Here is a 24950-nt window from a genome sequence, read left to right on the forward strand (position 1 = left end):
TTCTTAAATTCCACATTTATCCCACTTTTTAAAATGAAATGGAAACAACAAAAAAAAAATGAAATAGCAGTTACTCTTTGGCTAGAGACAGAGCCTACCTAAAACTGATTTTGAAAAAGCTTCTTCCCCTTGGCCAGATGTTGGTCTGTTGTAACCTGGAGTCCACCTTGACACCTACTGTCTATACCTATAGCTTTGCTTGTACGTGTACCCAAGCTGCACTGAAAGATCTCAGGTCACTGAAGTTCTTTTCTTGTAACACTTTCCATTAGACATCACTGTCACTTGTAACTGATTTGAACCAAAGTTGAATTACGGTCTTTTAAAACTTATAATTTATTTTTTGCCTGTTACTGTGGAGTCTTCTAATGATATGGCCCTGTGTTTAAGGTCCATCTCTTTAGGGACGCCTGGGTGGCTCAGGGGGTTAAGTCTCTGCCCAAGGCTCAGGTCATGATCCCAGGGTCCTGGGATGGAGCCCCGCATCTGGCTCTCTGCTCAGCGGGGAGCCTGCTTCCCCGCCCCCACCGCCGACTGCCTCTCTGCCTGCTTGTGATCTCTCTCTCTGTCAAGTAAATAAATAAAATCTTTAAAAAAAAAAAAAAAAGGTCCATCTCTTTAATTGGCTCTAAGTTCCCTGAGGGCGGGGCTATGTCAGTTTGGGCTCCAGGTTGAATCACTGGTAACAGGACACAGAAGATGCACTGCCCCAATACGTGTACTGTATGTAATATATACATGGTATTAGAATTATATGTAAACTAAATTTGCATCAGGTCATAGAGTTTTGTCATCTTCTATTTAATAATCATCCCCTGAGGAAGGGACGCCTGGCTGGCTCGGTAGAGCATGCAACTCTCGATCTCAGGTTTGCGACTTCAAGCCCCACATTGGGTATGGAGCATATTTAAAAAAAAAAAATGGGATGCCTGGGTGGCTCTGTCGATTAAGTGTCTGACTTCAGCTCAGGTCATAATCCCAGGGTCCTGGGACCTAGTGTCACATCGGGCTCCTTGCTCAGCAGGAAGCCCACATCTCTCTCTGCCTGCCACTCTCTTTGCTTGTGTGAGCTCTTTCTCTCTCTTCCTCTCTGATAAATAAATAAAATCTTTAAAAATGAAATAAAATTAAAATTTATTTATTTATTCATAAAGATTTTATTTATTTATTTGACAGAGAAATCACAAGTAGGCAGAGAGGCGGGGGGGGGGGGGCGGGGCATGAGGGAGCAGGCTCCCTGCTGAGCAGAGAGCCAGATGTGGGACTCGATCCCAGGACTCTGGGATCATGAGCTGAGCTGAAGGCAGAGGCTTAACGCACTGAGCCACCCAGGTGCCCTAAAATTAAATTTTAAAAATTAAAAAGATAATAATCATCTACTGGTAGAAATTTTGGTTGTTTGCAGCACTTTACTTTTGTTAGTTTTTGTACACATTTCTGATTATTTCCTTAAATTCTTAAATTGGAACGTTACTTTATGAGGCATCGATGCTTTTGAGTTTCCTAAACTTCTAGGAAAGAAGTTTCTAGCACTAAGGTATGGGGGGTACCAATTTGACAAGGAAACATATTTCATTTTTCTCATTTTCTTTTCATTCTTTTATCTTATTGTGTAAGGTATTTGTATGGTACAAATGCAAAAATATTCCCCCTGCCCCGGCACACTTTGAATTGCCTGGTCTTCACTTCCTGCTCAACCCAGACAATATGGGTTTTTTTCTCCCACTCCAAATACTTCTTTCCCTGGAGGACAAAAGGCAGATAGTGCACCTCAGACCTAATGGTAGTTACATTCTTCTACCATGGGCTACTCAAATCTCGGTGCCTGAAGAAAGATCCGTAATTATCATTTGTGGATTTGGGGCAAGTGATCTAGAATAGGGCTCCTCCTCCGCTGTGTTTTCGGGAGGTGAGTGTGTAAGGGCCCCTGGAGAGCTCCTCGGCACCCTTTCCCCTACAGTCACCACAGTGCTGGAATTCTCTGGGAAAAACTGGAGGTCTTCCTCTCCAGAATAAGCCACAAAACCAACTCCTCCCCATGACTTCCCGTGGAAATGAGTGGGTTTCCCTTCACAGGACTGGTAGCTATCCATGCCTTGGATATACTACAAAATAACACCCTAGGATAAAGGCAGAACAATGTTAGGGGAAATCAACCACCTCTGGCTGGGTCCTCTCAGACCCACAGAACTAGACCTATCCTTTGGGACCTCAGTTCCTGGCCTGACACATCTCCACTCCCGTCAGGATGGAAGCTGCTCTTTCCACTCGCTTACTTATCTCGCTGCTCATAGCCAAGAGGAGCCCTTCCTCTGGAAATATCTCCTCCGGTCCTCACTTCTGAGAAAGGTGACCTGACAGCACTTGTCTTCCTTTTACCATATAGTAGTATTTTATTGTCTGTTATCCCTTCACTCCCAAACTGGAAGCTCTGAGAAGAGATTATGTTTGTCTTCATCAAAGCCTAGCACAGTACATGCCAAGAGTGGACACTTCAGAAATGTTGAATGAATTGTACTTGAAAACTGAAGGACCCATTAAAGCTTTTCATAATAGTTTTAAGAAATGAAATTCACCCTTAAAGTGTACAAATCAGTACATAGTCATGGAATCGTCACCCTACTCTGAGACCAAGGGGTCTGAGGATCAAGGTAGTGACAACCAATGTTGTGGGCGACAGTAACAGAGGCAGAATACCTGCAAGGGTTAAGGCCTAAGTAATACACCTTCCAGGAGAGTGAACAAGAGAATTTGCTGATGTAGGATGGGGGGTAAAGGGTTGACACCTTTCAGACAATCTAGATAACTTTACTGTACACCTTGCCGTCTGTGGAGAGGTTTACAAAGGGCTGTGCAATAAAGAAGGAACCTGCCAGACAAGCCAGAAAGAGAAGCAGGAGGAGGAAGGGATGAAGGTTTCAGGAATGTGATTTCCAAGCTAAAAAATCCTCCTCAGCTTGCAGGAGAAAATCTGAGAAGGAGTGAAGGACCACCAAGGGCGGTCCCACTCAGCCTGCTCCTGCCACGAGCAGATGGGTGAGACTTTACCAGGACTAGGCATGGAGAACTCTCATTGTCCCCTTTGGCCCAACACCAAGGTGGTGGAGAGAACTGACATGTTTACAATGTCAAGTCTTTCTCTGTAAGCACATAGTATGGCTTTCCATTAATTTAGATTTTTGTCAATATCGTTCAATAAAGCTTATCATTTTATCCATAAAGGCCTGCATACCTATTGTTAAATTTATTCTCAAGTACTTTATATTTTTGTTGCTATGGCAAATGGTATATTTTTATTAAAATGTTTATCACAACCTAACAAAGTGCACAGATCAAGTGTACACCTTGACTTCATATATGTATATGTTCATGTAACCAAATGGCAAGCTATTTTTAAATATTTATTTATTTATTTGTTTGATAGAGAAAGAAGGCATATGTGTGGGGAGGGGCGCAGAGAGGGAGAGAGAAACTCTCAAGAAGACTCCCCACTGAGTTCAGGGCTAGTCCTCACAACCCTGAGATCATGACCTGAGCTGAAATCAAGAGTCAGACCCTTAACTGACTGAGCCACCCAGGTGCCCCTCAAATGGCAAATATATTTTTTTAAGATTTTATCTATTTGACAGACACATCACAAGTAGGCAGAGAGGCAGGCAGAAAGAGAGAGAGGAGGAAGCAGCCTCCCTGCTGAGCAGAGAGCCAGATGTGGGACCTGAGCTGAAGGCAGAGGCTTTAAGTGCCACCCAAGCACCCCAAATGGCAAATATCTTTTAAAAGTTATACTCGCTGATGGTTGCTGATGCTAGAAATGCAATACATTTTGTATACTGATTTTTTTGCTATATTGATTTTATACCCAGCAACCTTGCTAAATTCACTTACCAATTTTATCTCGATTTTCTTTTAGGGTTGCTACACACACAATTATATCATCCACAAATACTGATATTCTTGGTTTTTTCCAATCCTTATATATTTGTTGCTGCTGTTTGTTGGGCTGGCTAAACTCCTTGCATTGACTAGGATTATTGAGAGCAAGCAGTCTTGGCTTGTTTCTCGTCTTAATAGAAATGCTTTCAACATTCCACCATTATTATGATGTGTGCTGTAGGATTTTTGAGGATGTCTTTTATCAGTTTATGAGATGTTCTTTAACACCAGCAGATGTTGAATATTTTGAGTAGATTTTAATGCATCAATTGACATGAGTAAACTGTTTCCCCTTTAATGTACTAATGGGTCCATATTTCTCCTGGTCTAATACTTCATTATAACTTTGAGAAATGTCTTTTGCTGTATTTCTTCTCAGTTCTCCCTCTTTGCCCATCCCACAAGTTGATCTTCTTGTTTCCTCCCTCACTCCTCTTCTCTCTCTCTCTCTCTCTCTCTCTTATTTTCAAGCTCCTACTTTTTGTAGGTTTCCTAATCTATCAAAGGTTGGGGGATGACCACCCGGTTTTCAGACACTGTGTTTCCCCACAGTCTGCTCCCTCCACAAGCAGGTTTCAATCCAAGCACTGGAGTAGAAGATATGTGGCTTAAATTCCAGTTCTGTCAATCTCCAAAAATGCACCAAGACAGACTCCCCCCTGCCTTTTAGTCTCATCCATAAAATCCCATCCCATCTGCAGGTTGGTTGGAAACTCCGACGACCAAATGCAGTAGAACCTCCCTGCAAATTACTCACAGGTAAGGGTTTGGTGTCTTTGACACTAAGAGGTAGTGTGAGGTAACCTTCAGCTCGGATTTTGAAGCTAATGGAATCTAGATCGACTCCCACGCAGCAGTGTGACCTTGTGCTTGTTACTTTCTAAACCTTTCTAATCCTGCCTCCTTCGTCCAGCCTGCAGAAAAAAAGATGCAATACACTCGACACATAGTAAGAGCTCAGTGAATTTAGCAATTAAGAGATAATGCACGTGCACACAGCCTGAAAAACATCAAATATTCCATAAATGTAAGCCGTATGCCATCGGTGGGTTCGAGGCTCCGAAGGCCCGAAGTCAGCTCCCCAGCACCAGTATCAGAGCCCGGGTACCTAGTAGGTAGGGTGATGAGGGGGACTGCAGAGAAAACTCCTCTGAGCCTCGAATCCCCACTGCCGGGCTTCCAGGAGCACCAGGCTGTAACCAAGCTCCCTAAGTTTGGTGAAAAAAATGCCAAAATGACTGGGGAAGGAGCAGCTGCGGCCACTCTCACACTCGCCGGAGGGCTCCTGCTCCCACTTTCTGGAAGCTTTCCCGGGAGTTCAAACCCGCGGAGACGCCCCGCACCACCAACCGCAATCATGACGAACCAGTCGAGAGTAACGAGTGCGCTCCCGGATGCAGTCGCTAGGGGAGGCTCGTCGCGTCCCGCCCCGGAACCGGGTCCCCGTTTGCGCACGCGTGATTCCTTTCCTCCCGCGCTCCGGCCCCCACACCAGCTACGTTCGTGAGGCGCGTTCCAGGCACTTTTCTGACGCAAGGCACGGCAGCTCGGAGCCGAGCGGAAGTGCAGCGCGACTACTGCTACAGGAGGGGAGAGTGAGGGAGGTGGAAGCGGAGCCGGAAGTGTGACAAACCAGCGTGTCTCCCCGACGCCCGCGAAGCAGGAAGGAGAAGGAGCCCGCCTGGCGGGGTGTGGCTTCGGGAGGCGGAGGGCGCTGCGATTGGCCCTCGGCTGTGGCGACGGCGACGATTGGCCCTTGCGTGCAGAGGGAGGTGAGAAGGGTGGCGGCGGTTGGAATTCAAAAGTGGCGGGTGTGGCATCGGGATAGCCACCGGAGTCCGGAGCGCGCGTGCTTTGTGTCGCGAGCCGGCGAGAGAACACGGGTGCCAGGAACCCCGGCGCCGTGTCCTCTTCCATTGTGCTCTCCTGGAGCGTGTGGCACGGATCTGGACATGGAGCCGCAAGTGAGTAGAAGCCGCGTTGGGTCTCCTGCCCCCGATGCTGGCGAGCCTCCTCGGCTCCCGGCCCGCCTTGGTCCTGCCTGTTTGGAGGGCGAAAGTCCGTGCGTCCCCGCACAGTGGATAGGACGGACGGAGAGGGCGGGAAGCAGCCCCAGGAAGTAGGAATGCATGACAGCCCGTCCTCCCCTGATTTCAGGGAGCCCCATACACCCTTCCACACTTTCATGTCTCTAGGATTTCCCACTTCGGATTCTCAGGCTTGCCTGGCTCCTACCTACTTCTCGGTTCCTACCCACGATTGCAGTGTGTGATTGAGAAGGAAGAGATCTGAGATTCCGTCTGCCGCTGGGGAAATGGTACCTGAGGCCAAATCCCCGCTGAGGATCTTTCCAGTCCTCTCTTGTTGCTGTCGCTTTGGAGTGCTGGAAGGGATAGAGGGATTGGGATAATCTGAACGGAAGGACTCCTCATTCTCTCTCCTTCTCCAGGTTTTACAGAGATCTCTGCCCCCCTGAGACTGGTTTGACTTAGTTTCTTTTTTCTTATCAGCGACCTACTGCGCCCCACAGCCATCTGCAGTCTCCCCTCCCCAGTGGAGAGAGATGTGTGACAGCGAGAGTGTATTGACAGAAAAAGGCTCCTGTCTGGATTCTCTGTTTACTGTTTACTATCAGATTTACCCAAAACAAGTTTCAGCCTGAAGAGATGTTCTTTGTATCCTGAGAGCCGAAGAGCAGAGCAGTATGATTGTAACATGTAAAATAATGGAAGCCTTCTCATGTTTACTGAGCACGTACTGTGTGCGAGGCTCAGTTGTAGATACTTGGCATGCAACGATAAACAAGACTAATCCCTGTCATCTCTCTAGATGCCATTCTATGAGAAGCTGCCATTCTTAGGGAGATGGGAAATGTGTCATGTTAAATAACTCTATTCTTGGTGCACATTTCTGCAGGCAGTAGGAAAAATAATGTCACCTCCTTTTTTTCCCCTCCCTTTTTATTTGTGTAAAAACCTGTGGTCTGGATATATCACAGTTTAAGTGTTCCCCCACTGGTGGACTCTAGTTTCATTCCTTTAAAAATGTATTGATTCATGCCATATAGCAGACATTATACTAGTTATATAGTTGTGAACAAAACAGATACGTTCTTATGCTCACAACCTAATGTAAGGAAAGACAATAAACCAGTAAACTAAAATTTAAAACACCAGGGCATCAAATTGTTCCAGAGTTTTCTCTATAGGGATGCACTGTAAACATCCTTGAATATATCTCATGGTATTTGGAATCTCTTCATGTTGTTTCTTACAACTTCATGTGAATCTGCAATGAGTTTTAAATGAAAAGTTTAATTAGGAAACAAGAATAGGGGCCCCTAGGTGGCTCAGTCCATTAAACGACCAACTCTTGGTTTCGGCTCAGGTCATGATCTCATGGGTCATGAGATCAAACCCCATGTAGGGCTCTGCACTCAGTGGGGAGTCTGCTTGAAGATTTTCTCCGTCTGCCCCTCCCCCTACTCAAGTGCACTCTTTCTCTCTCCGGTAATTTTTTTTTTTTTAAGATTTTATTTACTTATTTGACAGAGAGCACACAGTAGGGGAGAGCAGCAAAGGGAGAGAGAGAGAAGTAGGCTTTCCTCTGAGCAGGGAGGAGCCCAATGTGGGGCTCGATCCCAAGACTCCGGGATTGTGACCCCAGCCGAAGGCAGATGCTCAACTGACTGAACCATCCAGGAGCCCCAAATAAATTTTTTTAAAAAAGAAAAGCCAGCCCTTCCTCTTGTTCTCTTGGTTGTTGGAAATGTGGCAGGCATCATTGGAATCAGCCTGGACTCCTCCATCTCCCTCACTGCCTGCCCTCTACCTTCCCTCACCAGGCCAGCTCCTAGTTAGATCAATACTTGGTTTCCAGTAATCCAGCCCTCCTCTTCATTCCCACTGCCAGCCTTCTCTCAAATGGATTTTTACTTAGCCCTCAAGCTCCTAAAACAGCCCCTCTCGGCTGAGTTCCATGAAAATTAAGCTCTATGCATCTTTTATATCTAATGAATTAACTTCTCTCTTATGCTTCTAGAAGGGTAAGAGGTGTATACATCTTTGGGAGAATTGAGAAAGTGGATCATTTTTTGAAGAGCTTAATTTTCTGGTACTCCAGTTTGGAAAGAATACTCTATAAATTTACTTCTGGGAGAGCAGGGATTTTATTCATTACTCTCACCCCAGCTTCTAGAACAGTGTCTGGTACAGAGCAGTCTTGCAACAAATCTTAGTGCAACAAATCCTTGTTGGATGAAGGAAGAAAGTAATGATACATTCTTTCTGCCTGTCATACCCCTCATCTACTTCCATTCATTCCTCACATTGCTATTTTGGTATAAATCTAGTCTTACTATTCTGAAAAAATCATCAAGGTCCCTCTTGCCTTCAGTAAACGCTAGACTCTTCATGGCATGCTGACTGCCACAATCCCTTCCCTTCATCTCCCCACTTTCCGCGCATACTCCATGTGTCAGCTAAACAGAACAACTTGACGTTCCTTGCATACACCCCTCCTTGCTTTCTGCCTGGGATGCTCTTCCTTGGCCCAAGCTCCTTGGCTAACTCTTTCTCATCCTCAAGGTTTTGCCTTAAAAGACCTTTTAGAAGTATTCTCTGTCACTCTCCCCTCTGAACTATATGCTCAACCCCTCCTTGGGGCACTTATTATGGTAGCTGTCAGTAAAGTTTTAATAATCTCTTTAAATGCTTCTCTTCCCCATTTTTTCATGAGTATTTTGGAGGCAGGGATCACATCTGTTACTCCCAAACCCAGATCATTTTCTGGCACATAACAGGGCACTAAGTAAATATTGAATGAATGAAGTAAGCCAAAGGGCAGAGACACTGGCCTTGGAATTAAAAGTTAACTATAGTGAAGATCAGAAGTTGATCTGTCTACATAGTGCTCTCCTGATTGTGGGATCAGAGATAGTTTTAGCACTGAGAAGTTCTGTGTCCTCAGAAACCCGTTAGTTCTGTGCAATCTAGAATGGTTGGTCACCCTAGACAGGAGTAGCCATGAAACAGACATAATCTCCAGGCACTGAACTGAGGTGCTTAGGAGAGGGTCTGTCTTTCCCACTGCTCCCCCCACCCCTGACACACACCTCTACTTTGGTGATCTCCATACCGGGTCATGTTGCTTCTTAGTCTTCTCCATGCAAGTCAGCTTACTTACAACTCATTATTTTTTATAAATAGGCTTTTTTGTATATTTTTCCTGTGCCTGATCAGAAACTGTTATCTGGTTTTCCACATAAACAAGACTAAAACCTAAACTCCCCCTTAGCCTGGCATCAAAGTCCTACGGGTCAATACGGTCCAGCAGTTAAACACATGGCCTCCAGAACCAGACTGTCTGGATTCTAACCGTGGCTCTGCCTTTTACTCACTGATGACCTTAGACAAGCTATTCTACCTCTCAGTGCTTTCCTTCCCTCATCTGCAAAATGAGGCTAATAATAGCTCCTCCTCAGTGGGCTGCTGTAAGGATTAAGTTGATACAGAGGAAGCATTTAAAACAAATTCTAAAATGTTACCCACTTGAGGCACCTGGGTGGCTCAGTCGGTTGAGCATCAGACTCTTGATTTCAGCCTAGGTCATGATCTCAGGGTCATGAGATTGAGCCCCACATGGGGCTCGGGCTGGTTGTAGAGCCTGTGTAAGACTCTCTCTCTCTCCCTCTCTAAAAATAATTAAAAAAAAAAAGTAAAATATTATCTGCTCCTCCCATCTAGTCTTCAGCCTTTTGGATCATCTGCTCTCTCTCTCAGTTATGATTCTCCACTGCAGCTGAAAGAGCCTGTTGGTTTCCCAGCCATATCATGTGTGTGTTTGAGGTTTTGCCATCTGAAAAAAGTGTCCATTTCTCTGTGCTTGTTTATTTATTTATTTAAGGTTTTTATTTATTTATTTGACAGAGAGATACAGCGAGAGAGGAAACACAAGCAGGGGGAGTGGGAGAGGGAGAAGCAGGCTTCCCGCTGAGCTGGGGGCCCAAGGCAGGACTCAATCCCAGGACCCTGAGATCATGACCCGAGCTAAAGGCAGACACTCAACGACTGAGCCACCCAGGCACCCCATCTTTGTGCTTGTTTAAGTACTACACTTGGGGTGCCTGAGTGGCTCAGTCAGTTAAACGTCTGCGTTTGTCATGATCCCAGGGTTCTGGGATTGAGTCTGGTATTAGGTTCCTTCCTCAGCGGGGAGCCTGCTTCCCCCACTCCCTCTACCTGCCACTCTCCCTCTCTTATGTACATGCTCTCTCTGTCAAATAAATATTTTTTAAAAAAATAAGTACTACCCTTAAAGTTAGCTGAAGTCCAGCATCGTCTAACTTTTCCCTTAGAGCTTTCTCCCACTTTTGCATTATATCCCGCTTCTCTCTGTGCCTTTTCACTGGCACATGATCTGTTGGCCTCGGTTTGTGCACAAGAGGTCCTCAGTCAGTGCTTGTTGGTGGTTGAGAATTAGGCTAGGGGACCAAAGAAGGGAGTTCTTGGGACATTTGGGCTCTAGGGTGTGTCTGAAGGGTCTCTCTTTTCCCAGCAGAGGTCCCCCTTGTTGGAAGTGAGGGGGAACGTAGAGCTGAAGAGGCCCCTGGTCAAGGCTCCTTCTCGCCTGCCTCTCCCGGGAACCAGGTTTAAGAGGGGACCTGACCGGATGGAGGCTGCCTTGGAGCCAGAGAAGGTGAGCTGGGTGTGGAAAAGCTGTGTGTGTGTGTGTGTGTGTGTGTGTGTGTGTGTCTAACCCAATCAGGGAGAGTAAATGGACCCCATTCTTGTCTATCTCCAGAAAAGGACACGAGGACTAGACACAGTGACCAAAATTGCTACGTCCCACCCCAGACCACCAGCCCTCACTGTGAGGCCACAGACACAAAGCCAGACCACAGGTGGGTTCTAGCAGTTGGCAGAAACCAAGGGCATAGAAGTCCAGTGCTCTTCAGCTCTCTTATTTCTTGTCTTCCAATTTTAGCTTATTTTGAATAGGTCATAGGTCTCACTTGTTTCAAAATTCCAAAGACACAAGGGGTACCTGGGTAGCTCAGTGGGTTAAGCATCTGACTCTTGATTTTGCCTCAAGTCATGATCTTAGGATCATGAGATGGAACCCCAAGTCAGGCTCTACTATGGGTGTGGAGCCTGCTTGGGATTCTCTCTCCCTCTCCTTCTGCAACGCCCTCCACCTCCAAATTCCAAAAGCACAAAAATCATTACACAGTGGAAAGTCTCCTTCCTACCCCTGTTCCCCAGCCACCCAGTTCCCCTCCCCAGGAGCATTCTGTGGATGTTCTATCCCTTCCAGGACGTTCTGTGGGCGTTCAAGCAAATCTGGACATGTTCTCCAATTTTTTTTTTTATATATATAAATGGTAATGCACTTGACACATGGCTCTGCCCCCTGCTGTTTTTGCTTATCTTGGTGTCCTTTTTTTTTTCTTTTTTTTTTTTGAAGATTTTATTTATGTATTTGAGAGAGAGAGAGAGTGTGAGTGAGAGAAGAGTGAGCAGCAGTGGGGGGCAGGAAGGGCAAAGGGAGAGGGAGAAGCAGATTTCCCTCTGAGCTGGGAGCCCGATGTAGAGCTCCATGTGGGGCTGGAGCCCAGGACCCTGGGAATATGACCTGAGCCGAAGGCAGATGCTAAACTGACTGAGCCACCCAGGTGCCCCTTTCTTCATGTCTTGAGTAATATCTGCCTTGGGAAGGATATCTTCAGAATCTGGCCAGACTTCAGGGAAGAGGGAAGTTATCTTATTTCTAATCCTCAGAAAAAAAGCAACTACTCTGTGCCTGGCCCAGCCAGAGTTCATGTCCCCCTGAGACTGATTGTCTACTTTGTCCTCTCCCATCTCCCAACAGCTCCCAAAGTTGCCAAGAAGACAGGACCCCGCTGTTCCACAGCTATAGGCACAGGTAATAGTTCTTCAGAGCTGGGGCTGAGAGGAGATCTGGGGTATGTGTAAAGGGAGATGATGGAGGCAGAAGACAGTGGTGATGTGATTCCTTAAGTTAACTCCCCGATTCTCTAGTGTTGAAGAATCAGAAACCAGGCCCTGCCGTTCCTGCCCAGAAACCTGGAGGTAGGTGCCCAGCATAGCCACCAGGTGAGAGGCTGGGATAGGGAAGAGAGGAGGTGGTGAGCACCCAAAAAAATTCATTTGGGTTCTTCCCTTTGCCCTGTGTGGAGGGCAAAGAGATGTAGCAGCAGGTGTGGAGGCCTTAAAGGCTGGGAGGGAGGAGAGATGGAAAGCCACAACCTCCCTGACCTTTGTCCGTTCTATACCCATCTTAGCAGCTGCCCCTCCCGTGCTGGGAGGGAAGAAACCCACCAAACGTCCAGCCTGGGACTTAAAGGGTCAGTTATGTGACCTAAGTGCCGAGCTGAAGTGCTGTCGGGAGAGGACTCAGACACTAAACCAGGAGAACCAGCAGCTGCAGGACCAGCTCAAGGAGGCCCAGCAACAGGCCAGGGCCCTGGGGGCAGAGTGCAGGACACTGGAAGGGGAGTTGGCCAGGGTGCAGGCCCAGGCCGAGCAGGGCCAGCAGGAGCTGGGGAACCTCAGGGCCCATGTCCTGGAGCTGGAAGAGCAGCTGGGCACACAGCAGGGCTTGGTGCAAGAGCTCCAGAAAGAACAAGTGGGATTGCAGGAGGAGCGAAGGGGACTGGCTGCCCAGCTGGAGGAGCAGGAGGTAAGGGCCACCTTCTCACCAAACGCCAACCCTCCTTTCTGGGTTACCCTGAAGCTCTTTGGGCTTGGAGTCCCTGGCCACCTCTTTCCAGCAGTATTCCTCTGTCCTTCTCCACCCCTGCCCACTTCTCTGACTATATATTGCCTTCAGCCCCACTTCTCCCTACCCTGACTGCTTTCGTAGCAAGGCCCCCCCTCCATCTGTGTCTCCCCTAGTCCTCCAGCTCCTCCTCTGTCTCTTTGTTTGCTGATCAGAAACCCCCACAGTGTTTTCTCTTCCTCTTCTCATGTCTGTTTCCCTACTTGGTGAGCACCAAATAGATGGAATTACTTGCAGTTTCTCAAATGATTCAATCTTCTCTTCAGGATGTGCAAGTGCACGTCCCTCTTTGTGGAAAATTCTTCCTGTTCTCCGTCTTTTCTTTGGTTTATTCTGATACTCTCAGGCATTAGCTTAACTACCATTGTCCCTGTGACCCTTTTGGGGAACCCGTAACACTCCCTAATCTGGTACCATGATTCCTACTTTCCTTACCTCTTTCCCTAGCAGACTGTGAAGTCCTCGGGGACAGGGACCACCCTGGCTCCACCCCCTGCCTCATCATTACTTATCCTTGTGCTTCTCACCCTCTGTGTCCATTCCATTCTGGACAGAGGAGGCTGCAGGCGTCGGAAGCGGCTCTGTCGGGCAGCCAAGCGGAGGTGGCATCTCTGCGACAGGAGGCTGCCACCCAGGCGACCTTACTGGTGGAGCAAGGAGAACGTCTCCATGGGCTAGAGATGGAGCGCCGGCGACTGCACAACCAGCTGCAGGAACTCAAAGGCAATATCCGCGTGTTCTGCCGGGTGCGCCCTGTCCTTCCGGGGGAGCCCACCCCATCCCCGGGCTTCCTCCTGTTTCCCTCTGGCCCCGGTGGGCCCTCGGATCCTCCAACCCGCCTCAGCATCTCCCGGACTGACGAGCGTCGTGGGACCCTGAGTGGGACGCCAGCCCCCACCACCCGCCACGACTTCTCCTTTGACCGGGTTTTCCCACCAGGGAGCGGACAGGACCAAGTGTTTGAGGAGATCGCCATGCTTGTCCAGTCAGCCCTGGATGGCTACCCAGTATGCATCTTTGCCTATGGCCAGACAGGCAGTGGCAAGACCTTCACCATGGAGGGCGGGCCTGGGGGAGACCCCCAGGTTGAGGGCCTGATCCCTCGGGCCCTGCGGCACCTCTTCTCCGTGGCCCAGGAGCTGGGCGGCCAGGGCTGGACCTACAGCTTTGTGGCAAGCTACGTAGAGATCTACAATGAGACTGTCCGAGACCTGCTGGCCACGGGGACCCGGAAGGGCCAGGGCAGTGAGTGTGAGATTCGCCGGGCAGGGCCGGGGAGTGAGGAACTTACTGTCACCAATGCCCGATATGTTCCTGTCTCCTGTGAGAAAGAGGTAAGCCCCAAAGGGCACTGGGACTGGAGAAGTGGGGAGGAGTGTTCAGGGTGGTCCAGGATGCAGGTGGATGGGGGAGGGGACAGGAGAGAGTGGAAGGGTGGGGGAAGAGTAGGTCTTGTGGGTGGGTTGACACATCAGTTCTGGCCAGTGGGCTGTGAGGTCGATCTTTCTGCCTTAGGGAATGAGGGGGTGGAGTGACGCACTTGCCGAGGGCTTCCTGGCCCCTGCTAGCTGCCTCTCAGGTCCCATTTCCTGCTGCTACTCTTGCTCAGCTGACTCTAGCCATGCTGGCCTCCTGGCTGTTCCCTAGCCATCTCGTCAACAGTCTCCTGTTGGGGCTTTTGCCTGAATGTTCCTCTCCTCCAATGGCTTGCCCCCTCACTGCCTTCAGAGTTTAAGGCACTGAAGCTGTCCCTGGCCATCCTGTTGAAAATTGCAACCCTCACCTTACCTTCACACTCCTTACTGTTCTATCTCCTTCCTTAGTACTCTTAGCCATAGCTGTACGTTATACTGCGTCATTCTGTTTCTTCACTGGCTAGCTGTACGTTATACTGCGTCATTCTGTCTCTTCACTGGCTAGAAAGAAATCTTCAAGAGGGCAGGCGCTGACTCTGGTTCATTGCTACCAACATAGCTGTATGCTGACCCCCTGACTGCTTTTGCCGCTTGCTGTTCCCATCCCCAGGTGGAGGCCCTGCTCCAGCTGGCCCACCAGAACCGGGCAGTGGCCCGCACGTCCCAGAACGAGCGATCATCACGTAGTCACAGTGTGTTCCAGCTACAGATCTCTGGGGAGCATGCTGGACGAGGCCTGCAGTGTGCGGCTCCCCTCAGCCTTGTGGACCTGGCTGGGAGTGAGCGGTTAGACCCTGGCTTAGCCCTTGGCCCTGGGGAACGGGAACGCCTTCGGGAAACACAAGCCATTAACAGCAGCCTATCCACCCTGGGGCTGGTCATCATGGCCTTGAGCAACAAGGTGGGAATGGGGATGGGGGGCCGGTGGGACCTGGGGTAAATTGAGACTGCTCATGCCTAACCCTATCCTATCCTAATCACCTGTCTCCCCCAACCCTCTAGGAGTCCCACGTTCCTTACCGGAATAGCAAGCTCACCTACCTGCTGCAGAACTCTCTGGGTGGCAGCGCTAAGATGTGAGTGAAAGGGACAGACAGAGCGGTTGGGTGGAGACTGCGACGCTAGGGTCAGGGGCGGGAAAGAAGCAACAGTGTCCACCCAGCCACTGATGCTGGGGTTTGGCCCCCTCTCCTCTCTCCACAGGCTCATGTTCGTGAACATTTCCCCCCTAGAAGAGAACGTCTCTGAGTCCCTCAACTCCCTACGCTTTGCCTCCAAGGTGCAGTTACCACCAAGCCCAGGCGCCGTTAGGACGCCTGGGTGGTTGTAGACTTCTTCATTCTGACCCTTTAGGAGCCCATTCAGCCCTTCAGGCCAAGGGCACATTCATCTGGAAAGGATTGCCAGGCATCTGGGGCACCACCTCTCTGGATCCATTTTCAGCTATTGGGTCTTGAGGTTTTTTAATTTTAAAAAATAGGTAGTTAAAGAGGTCAAAAATGAAGTTTTACCACTGCCCCTGTGCACCCCATTCTCCCCACCTGTCCTGGTAGAGGTAGTCGTTTTTAACATTTAACATTTTACTTTCTTTTCGGTGTTTCTTCTTGCAAATAGAAACAATATGCATGTGCTTATTCCCTCCTCCTAATACGGAAGCCATCTCTCTCTCTTTTCATATATGTATGTTGTTCTGTACTGTGTTCTGCTTAGCAAGACAGCCCTGAGATTACTCCCCACCAGCACACGGAGATCCTCCATTATTTTTACGTCCGCCTGGGACTGCACTCTGTGGCTGCACCAAAGTTTATCCACCAGTTCCCTCTACTGGACACTTGGATTGTTTCCACCCTTTTTTCTATTATAAACAAGACCATGTTGACTAACCTCGTCCATACACGTCATTTTGTATTTGTGTAGTTCTATCTAAGTAGGAAAGCTTCTTAGCAGTGGGATCGCTGGATCAGAAGAGACTTAGTTGCAGGTTCCTGGGTGGCTCAGTCAGTTCAGTGTCCAACTCTCAATTTCAGTTCAGGTCATGATCTCAGCGTTGTGAGGTCAAGCCCCATGTTGCATGGAGCCCACTTAAGATTCTATCCCTCCCCCTCTGCCCCCCTGCCCTGTGCATGCACACAGTCTCTCTCTCAAAAAAAGAGAGAGGGGCGCATGGGTGGCTCAGTCGCTTAAGCGTCTGCCTTTGGCTCGGGTCATGATCCCAGGGTCCTGGGATTGAGCCCTGCATCGGGCTCCCTGTTCATTGGGGAGTCTACTTCTCCCTCTCCCTCAGCTGTGCTTGCCTCTCCCTCTGCTTGTGCTGTCTCTCTGTCAAATAAATAAAATCTTAAAAAGGAGAGAGAAAGAGAGAGACTTAGATGTTTTTCAGACCATTCCAAGTAGTATGAAGTCAGGCTCCAAAACCCACTTAAATATTAAGTGGAGGGAAGGCATGCCCTGAATTCTCTAGGAGACTAATGCTTCTGCCACTACAGTTTCTTTACTGTCTGTCTCTGGAGGATAATTTTTCCCTCTGACTACTCCTTTCTTGAGGGTATAGCCCTATGGTGGGTTCTGGCTTTATTCAGCATCTCTGGTCAGGTGTGCCCTTCTGCTGTACCTGGGCTTCCCCGCAATGAGCATTTGTTGCTGCCAAGGAAGTAGTCTGTTCCCTTGGTACCCTGCCCTGGGCTTCTGTTTTGATCAGGATTCCCCTTGCTATCGTGCAAGTTCAATTAATGTTATATCAACATCATTAACAGCCAACAGCATAAACTCTTTAGTATCCTAAAGTTATTGCGTTATTAAATTTCTCCTGATTGTCTCAGAAATGTCTTGAATTTATTAGGCTTGTCCCAATCCGGCTCAAAGCAAGGGGCACCCATTCATCTTGTCGAAATGTCTCTTAAATTTCTTTTAATCCGTAATAATCTCACCTCTTTCATGGTATTTATTTGTTGAAGAAATAGGGTCATTTATCCTGTAAAATATACCATATTCTGGATTTTGGCTGGTTGCTTCCTCCTTCTTCCAAACTTTTTGTTATCTAGTCGATTTAGGAGCTTGATCAGATTAGAATCAGGCTTATATTTCTTGACAAGAAAACTTAGACAGTACCGTATACTTTCTATTGCATTAGGAGGCACCTAATATCCAATTATTTTATATTTAATGAAATAAAAATCAATCATGGGATTTGGGTGTTACCAGCTTGTTACCATTTGAAAACTCCCTATTGACTTAGTGATTTCACTTAGTGATTTTATAGAACAATGATCGCACCTACATGTATTATTTCATTAGGGAGCTTAATTTTCTCTAAACTTTACATTTATTAGTCTCGTCTCTTTTATAAAGAACTTTCCCTTGCCGTGTATTTGGTTACGCTGAAATCCAGTCTATATAGGAAAGGCAGGGTAAATGCTAGATTGTTTATCAGTTTTCAGTCTTAGAAGTTGGTATCTTGGCAACTTCCAAAGGTGACCAAGTGAGTTTTTTTATATGGGGGGGGTGTCATTTTACAGGTGTTATGGATTTGATATATATCCTTTGTAGTCATTATTCTTTCTGATGCTCAAATTGCCCCATCTTTGGCCAGTGGGAGCTCTTTTTGGTTGGCTCCTGTGTCCTTTAGACAGGACCCAGTAGTCTTTTTTTTTTTTTTTTCTTTTCAGCATAACAGTATTCATTGTTTTTGCACCACACCCAGTACTCCATGCAATCCGTGCCCTCTCTGATACCCACCACCTGGTTCCCCCAACCTCCCACCCCCCGCCCCTTCAAAACCCTCAGATTGTTTTTCAGAGTCCATAGTCTCTCATGGTTCACCTCCCCTTCCAATTTCCCTCAACTCCCTTCTCTGCTCCATCTCCCCATGTCCTCCATGCTATTTGTTATGCTCCACAAATAAGTGAAACCATATGATAATTGACTCTCTCTGCTTGACTTATTTCACTCAGCATAATCTCTTCCAGTCCCGTCCATGTTGCTACAAAAGTTGGGTATTCATCTCCCAGTAGTCTTTATTCTAGATTCATCTTGTACATATCCTGCCTAGACTTGGGATCATTTATGTTCCAAGGAGACTTAGTTCTTAAATGAGTGTTATTCATGTTTTGTCTAACTTACTCACCGGTAAGTGGTGGGAGAGCTTGGGGTCTCTGGGCTACGGTATTCTGAAAATGGACACTCCATCTCTCTCTGCTCCTTCTATCCCTTCTCAAGCAGGCCTCTTCACCAACTCCAGACCTGGTGTGGTTAGTGGGCATAGACCTAACCTTAACTGAGACCAGCCTGAACCTGCCTTCAGAGCCCTTGTTTTAGTATTTTCTGAGGGCAGCCCCAATACTGGGAGTGGGAGACAATCTTGGAGAAAACCGTTATTTTGGTTATTCAGAAAACGTTTTTATCCTGTCTAAACCCTCTGCCCGCAGGTGAACCAGTGTGTTATTGGTACGGCCCAGGCCAACAGGAAATGAAGACAGATCCAGATCCTACATGTGTGTTTCGGGGTGGGGTGGGGCGGCTGAGGGATGCTTTGTTGGGGGGAGGGGCTCTGTGTGACCTGGGTCTATCAAATAAAGAACAGTTTTTTGTTGTTTTTTTTTTCTTTAAATAAAGGCTTTATTAGCGATGGCCCATATCTGTAAAAATGGAAACTGTGGATCTACTCTGCCAAGTATTTGTGTTTTGCAGAGCAAGGGCTTCAGCTTTTCTCCCTATGAGGCCATCTCCTGGAATCTCGCCTAAGCCTCCCATACCACCCCCGCCCCCCAGTTGCCTTCCTCTAGGAGATGCGCCGCAGGCCACCCAGCCCCACTCGGGAGCGCTCCTCTCGTGGGTGTGGGAGGGTGGGAACCCGAGCCCAGGGGCGGGGCCGGCGCGCCCTCCCACAAACTGCCGGCTCTTCCTCCCGCCCTTTCCCTGCCTTCTCGTTCGAACCGCCGGGGCCAGCCCGCCCACTGCCCATTGGCTGGCTCTCGGCGGCGTTACCGCCTCGCTGCTAGCTCTCCCGGCCGTGCACCCGCCGACTCGCTCGCGCCAACAGCTAACGGCCACCGCCCCATAAAGGAGGGGCTCAATCCTCCCAGGTGCCGAGCACGGGAGGGGTCACGCGTGCGCAGAAGCGCGGCCGTGGCGTGTGAGGGGGGGGACTTGCCACGGGGAGGGCGGGGCCGGGGGCAAAGGCGGGAGGAGGGCGGGGCACTCGAGGGAGGAGGGCGTGGCGGGGGCGAGGGAAGGGTGAATGGAGGGCGGGGTCGTGAACTGGGGCCGGGGGGCGGGACTTGGAGTGACCATGGAGGTTGGGGGGGCAGTTAACGGATGTGGCATGGGGCGGGGGCCAGGCTGGAGGCCGGCTGCCGGGAAGGGGGGGGATTCCCTCCTGCCCCGAGGGCGGGTCTCCCTCCGAGGAAGGGGCTGCGGGGATTCCCTCTCCCTCTGGGCCTTGACTTCCCACCCGCCCCGTACGCGGAAAGGCCACCACTCGCTCGGCGCCCTCCAGGCCCTTTGGAGGTGAGGGAGGTGGGGTGAGGTGGTGCCCGCCCCCCCCACCGGCTCCTCCTTCCCCCCAGTCCTCCCCTCCCACCACCCTCCCCCCGAGCCGGTTTGTCCCTCCCCTCCACTCCCCTCCTTCCCCCCGCCGCCTCCTCCTGCCGCTGCCGCTGCTTTGGCTGCTGCGTCATACGCCCCAGAGCTGCCGGGACGGAGGGGCTGGGCCTGGGGACCCCCCGGCCCTTGCCTGCCCGCCCTCCGACGCCCAGACGTGCCCTCCCCGCGCGGGGGGTTCGCCTCGGTCTCCCACGTCTGCCTCTGCCCGGCTCCCGGCGGCCCCAGCTGTCACTGGTAAGGAGGCGGCGGGAGGCGCCCGTGGGGTGGCGGGGGGGGGGGGGGGGGGGGCGGGGGGGGGGGGCGCAGGGGGCGGGCGGGAGAGCCTCGCCGCCAAGGCATCGGTTCGCGCTGGGCCGACTCAAGTCCCCTCTCGGATTCACCGTCATGGGGAGTAGAGACCGGGACTGGGACACGCCCCCCTCCCGGGGCACTCAGGGAAGTTATCTAACCCGGGGGCAGGGAGCCCCGTATTTGAGGGTGACCTGACATAACCTGGCGTCAGGATGATTGTTCTGAATGAGACACGCGGGCCCAGGGAGGCATCCGTTTCTATTCTGGAAAACATTTCCAGAAAAGCTCCCAAAACACATCTCGGTAACAGAGCACCCCAATTATGATACCTCCAAACAGGAGAAGGTGACAGTAGAAACTGAATGGTAACCTTTGCTTCTGCAACCATCATTTCTCCTAAAACCTCAAGGCCAGGATATAGTACCCCAGGGGAGCTCTGGAAGCTGGGAAACTAGAGAACTAGGTTGGGGGATGTGGGGGGGGTGTTAGGGAGAGGAGAGCCAGTCACCAGAGTTGGAAAAGCTGGAGTCAAGAAGCTTGGGAGGGGTGCTGTGTGGTTTCCTATCAAGGTGTCTCAGATGTGGAGACTGGAACCACGGTTACTTGAATCCTTGAGGCAAAGAAAAATGGGGAGTTGCTCAACATTCATAACCTTCTCCCATCCCACTTCTGGCTAGGCCCCCCCCAGGATGCAATGGCACAGCCCCCCCGGCTGAGCCGCTCTGGTGCCCCCCCACTTTGGGACCCAGCCTCCCCTGCTCCCACCTCAGGCCCCAGGCCTCGTCTTTGGGAGGGTCAAGATGTGCTGGCCAGGTGGACGGATGGGCTGCTATACTTGGGGACCATCAAGAAGGTAAGGGATTTGACCTCTGACCTATTATCTTTCCCCCATTCTCCTTATGGAGTTCTGATTCCTGTGTCATCCCCTGTGCTCATCCATTCCAGGTGGACAGTGCTCGGGAGGTGTGTCTGGTCCAGTTTGAGGACGATTCCCAGTTTCTGGTTCTATGGAAAGACATTAGCCCCGGTGAGACCCTCGAGTCCCAAGCCTGTGCATGCCATGAAAAGCAGAAACCTGGTGTGGGGGATGGAAAGGGGGCTTAAGGATAGGCCCCACAACACTGTGTTCTCTCACAGCTGCCCTCCCCGGGGAGGAACTTCTCTGCTGTGTCTGTCGCTCTGAGACTGTGGGCCCTGGGAACCGGCTGGTCAGCTGTGAGAAGTGTCGCCACGGTGAGAGGGCAGGACACCTGAATGGTCCAGCTTGCTCTGAGCCTTCCAGTCTGCCTCTCAAGTCTTCCCTCCACCACTGGTCCTTATGCTACCTGTCCTGGCTGAGTCCCCAAGCCACTTGCTCTGGGCCAGTCTCAACTCTGTAACCTCACTCCCTTCCAGTACAGGGGGAAACAGCCACGGAATGGGGAGGTGTGAGGTTTATAGACAGAGGGTGGTTTAGATACACCCTTTTCTAACCATAAGACCTCCCCAAACCCTTAGGAGTCTGTCCCCTAACCTGTAAAATAAGGGTAATTCACCCACTACAACCAGATCATGGTCAAGGATGAAATGAGGTGGCTGAGACCCCTCCTGTCCCAGTCGCCAGCACCATCAATATTATTGTTATTCAGCTTATCACCAGGACTGCCACGTTCCAAGGGCCCCCGCCCCTGGAGAAGGAGAGGGCACATCCTGGGTCTGCCGCCAGTGTGTCTTCGCCATTGCCACCAAGGTAAGTCACTTTCCTGTGGGAGCCTCCCATCCACAGCCTCTCCCAAGCCTTTCCGTGCCCCCCCCCGCACCCCTCTGAGGCAGGCTGTCTGTTCCCTGTCTGCAGAGGGGGGGTGCACTGAAGAAGGGCCCCTATGCACGGGCCATGCTGGGCATGAAGCTGTCACTGCCGTATGGACTAAAGGGGCTAGACTGGGACGCTGGACATCTGAGCAACCGGCAGCAGAGCTACTGTTACTGTGGTGGCCCCGGGGAGTGAGTAATGACGGATGGGGGGCAGCGGGGGTTTAGGGAAGGAGTGCTGGCAGTGCGGGTAGGGGGAAGCCCAGGGAATGAAGGAGAAAGAACAGGATGAGGGGAGTGCTGAAGAGAACAGAAGGAGGTGGTGCAGAGGGCATGGGGCGCCTCAGGTGGGGGCAGTGTCTGGAGGTCACGAGGCCTGTGCCACCCCTCAGGTGGAATCTGAAGATGCTGCAGTGCCGGAGCTGCCTGCAGTGGTTCCACGAGGCCTGCACCCAGTGTCTGAGCAAGCCCCTCCTCTATGGGGACAGGTGAGCCAAGAGCGCGGCCTCGGCTCCATTTTCTCCCCAGCCTCTGAAGCTTGACTCCCCTGCGCACCCCGTCCTTGTGAGTCCTCCATAGCCTGGTATGGTTTCCTGGCATAAGGTGTGTTCTCTCCTTCCCTCTTGCCCACTTTCAGGTTCTATGAGTTCGAATGCTGTGTGTGTCGGGGGGGCCCTGAGAAGGTCAGGCGGCTACAGCTTCGCTGGTGAGCTGATATGATCTCAGCATAGGTCCTCTCAGCAGCCCCAGGAGGTCACCCGGTGTGCCCCAGCCTCCCACCTCGGGACCCTTTAGGCTTTTGCAGTGCTGCCACAACCCTGACAACTTAATATTTCTTCAGGGTGGATGTGGCCCATCTTGTCCTCTATCACCTCAGCGTTTGCTGTAAGAAAAAATACTTTGATTTTGACCGTGAGATCCTCCCCTTCACTTCTGAGAATTGGGACAGTTTGCTCCTCGGGGAGGTAAGGGGTGGTGAAGCTTTGGGGGGTGAGGGGGGGGGGAAAGAGAAGTATAAATAAAGGGGGGGAAGGGAGAGGGACCACTGCTCCCCTGACCCCTTTTGCGCCCCCCTTCCCCAGCTCTCAGACACTCCCAAGGGAGAACGTTCTTCCAAACTCCTCTCTGCTCTCAACAGCCACAAGGACCGGTGAGTTGGAGGGGGGGCTCAGAAAGAGAGACAGATACAGAGGCCTGGGAGGAAAGGAGCTGCAGCCCCCTGGGAAGATCATTTTTGAAAAGCACTGAGTAATGGCATAGAGGGGCCCTTTATTACTGCACTGACCCTGTATCATTTCTCTCCTCACCCCAGTTTCATTTCAGGGAGGGAGATTAAGAAGAGAAAATGCTTATTTGGTCTCCATGCTCGGATCCCTCCCCCTGTGGAGCCTGTTACTGAAGATGGAGCCCCCACCAGGTCACTGGTCCAGGGAGGATGGGGAAATCCTCAGGGTATTAATGGGGGAGGCATACCTATGGAGATGGGGAGGTCTTTGGGGTGTCCGGGAGGGGGCTGGGGGGATAAGGAGGCCTCTTACAGCTTCCCTTCAGGGCAGGGCCCTGGGGGAGGGGTCTCACGTCCCCTGGGGAAGCGCCGGAGGCCGGAGCCAGAGCCCCTGAGGAGGAGGCAGAAGGGGAAAATGGAGGAGCTGGGGCCACCCTCAGCAGTGCGCAATCAGCCCGAGCCCCAGGAGCAAAGGGAGCGGGCTCGTCTGCAGAGGGCACTGCAGGTACAGGGGCAGGGGGAACCCCATGAAGCCAAATGGTGGTGTGGGAAGGAATCAAGGGTTATCTCTTAGTGCTCTGCTCCTTCTTTTAGGCCTCAGTGTCTCCACCACCCCCCAGCCCTAACCAGAGTTACCAGGGCAGCAGCGGCTACAACTTCCGGCCCACAGATGCCCGCTGCCTGCCCAGGTCAGTGTTCCTTCACCCTCCAACCAGTTACGTACCCCTAGAATCTCTCTTCCAATTTTCTACATCCTCTGGACTTTCTTACCCAGAATTATTTTCCATCTCCCCCTTGGCTACTCACTTCTTATCCTAGAGACTTTCAGAACCAACGTCTGATCCCTAATATTCTGGGGCTGGGGATGCCTTGGGGCTGTTTGAGCTCTGTTCTTCTCAGTGGGAGAGGGTCCTCTTCCCCTGCTTCAGGTCCTGACTTTCCCCTCCCCAACCCCAGCAGTCCCATCCGGATGTTCGCTTCCTTCCACCCCTCTGCCAGCACCGCAGGGACCTCTGGGGATGGTGAACCCCCAGACAGGTGAGATTCTTCCCCTTTACCTGTGCCACCCCTCTTCTTCATGTCTGTGCTCTTAAGTTCCTCAGCCTCTAACCCGATTTCTTTGTGCCTCTGATCCAAACGTGAGCTCCATTTTTAGTCCTTATCTGCATCTGGACTCACAACTGCCTTCTCTCCCTAGGTCACCCCTGGAACTTCACATTGGTTTCCCCACAGACATCCCTAAAAGTGCCCCCAACTCGATGACTGCCTCATCGTCCTCGGTCCCAGCCCCCTCCCCAGGTCTTCCTAGACGCTCAGCACCCCCTTCTCCCCTGTGCCGTAGTTTGTCTCCTGGGACTGGGGGAGGAGTTCGAGGTGGGGTTGGCTACCTGTCCCGAGGGGACCCTGTCCGGGTCCTTGCTCGGAGAGTACGGCCTGATGGTTCTGTGCAGTACCTGGTTGAGTGGGGAGGTGGGGGCATCTTCTAAACAACCTGCCTCTGCCTACCTCCCCATTCACACACACCGGCACTTTCGTACCCTGACCTCTGACCTCACCTACAGCTGGGATGTACCTGGGGAGGTGCGGGGGGGTGGGTAGTTGTCCCTACTGCCCAGGCTGGAATCCAGGTGGGAGTTTGGGGAAGAGGTTCTCTCTTCTCTACTCCCTTCCCGATTCCTGACCCTTCCCCCATCCCTCTTCCCATTTCCTTTGATGTTATTTTGTTACAGCTTTTTAAATATTTTTTAAAATTATTTAACCCCTGGGGATGGAGACTGAGGAGGGAGGGGGGGATGATAAAGGATCCCGGACTCTGTATGATTGAAATAAAGGTAAATAAACAGATCTAGCAGCCCTGGGTCATTCTGGAAGATGAGAACACAGGGACTAGCGCA

At 50.8% G+C, this 24950-nt stretch overlaps 2 protein-coding genes across 9 annotated transcripts; both read left to right on the forward strand.

Moving 5' to 3' along the window:
* The first annotated feature begins 5742 nt into the window (after positions 1-5742).
* LOC111152504 (kinesin family member C1) lies at positions 5743-18662 on the forward strand. 3 transcript variants are annotated; one of them, XM_022510980.1, is made up of 11 exons: positions 5743-5897; positions 10492-10629; positions 10735-10834; positions 11803-11856; positions 11973-12023; positions 12236-12633; positions 13287-14066; positions 14758-15048; positions 15150-15223; positions 15351-15426; positions 18572-18662. In XM_022510980.1, exons 1-11 carry the CDS (start codon positions 5886-5888, stop codon positions 18614-18616), a joined length of 2019 nt encoding a protein of 672 aa, XP_022366688.1. In that variant the 5' UTR covers positions 5743-5885; the 3' UTR covers positions 18617-18662. The 3 variants fall into 3 exon arrangements, with proteins under 3 accessions (XP_022366688.1, XP_022366685.1, XP_022366687.1); XM_022510977.1 differs by lacking the exon at positions 18572-18662 and having other exon boundaries at positions 15351-16167; XM_022510979.1 differs by lacking the exon at positions 18572-18662 and having other exon boundaries at positions 12239-12633; positions 15351-16167.
* A 1107-nt stretch (positions 18663-19769) lies between these two features.
* LOC111152314 (PHD finger protein 1) lies at positions 19770-24898 on the forward strand. 6 transcript variants are annotated; one of them, XM_022510796.1, is made up of 15 exons: positions 19770-19982; positions 20717-20892; positions 20985-21066; positions 21177-21272; positions 21668-21768; positions 21874-22022; positions 22223-22318; positions 22468-22536; positions 22672-22795; positions 22913-22980; positions 23143-23282; positions 23382-23560; positions 23650-23744; positions 24013-24093; positions 24254-24898. In XM_022510796.1, the coding sequence occupies exons 2-15, from the start codon at positions 20734-20736 to the stop codon at positions 24540-24542; spliced, it is 1728 nt and encodes a 575-aa protein (XP_022366504.1). In that variant the 5' UTR covers positions 19770-19982; positions 20717-20733; the 3' UTR covers positions 24543-24898. The 6 variants fall into 6 exon arrangements, with proteins under 6 accessions (XP_022366504.1, XP_022366505.1, XP_022366506.1 ...); XM_022510797.1 differs by having other exon boundaries at positions 24016-24093; XM_022510798.1 differs by having other exon boundaries at positions 23143-23247; positions 23371-23560.
* The last annotated feature ends 52 nt before the right edge of the window (positions 24899-24950 follow it).

Source organism: Enhydra lutris, unplaced genomic scaffold (genome assembly GCF_002288905.1).
Source record: "Enhydra lutris kenyoni isolate GAN:26980312 unplaced genomic scaffold, ASM228890v2 scaffoldscaffold28, whole genome shotgun sequence".
NCBI classification, from domain to species: Eukaryota; Metazoa; Chordata; class Mammalia; order Carnivora; family Mustelidae; genus Enhydra; species Enhydra lutris.

Coding starts and splice junctions, on each gene's coding strand:
- LOC111152504 (XM_022510977.1), top strand. Junction 14,067..14,757: donor CTGTCTCCTGTGAGAAAGAG/GTAAGCCCCAAA, acceptor TCCCATCCCCAG/GTGGAGGCCCTGCTCCAGCT. Junction 15,224..15,350: donor CTGGGTGGCAGCGCTAAGAT/GTGAGTGAAAGG, acceptor CTCTCTCCACAG/GCTCATGTTCGTGAACATTT.
- LOC111152314 (XM_022510795.1), top strand. CDS start 20,734: ATGGCACAGCCCCCCCGGCTGAGCCGCTCTGGTGCCCCCCCACTTTGG. Junction 21,067..21,176: donor ATGGAAAGACATTAGCCCCG/GTGAGACCCTCG, acceptor GTTCTCTCACAG/CTGCCCTCCCCGGGGAGGAA. Junction 22,537..22,671: donor AGGCGGCTACAGCTTCGCTG/GTGAGCTGATAT, acceptor ATATTTCTTCAG/GGTGGATGTGGCCCATCTTG.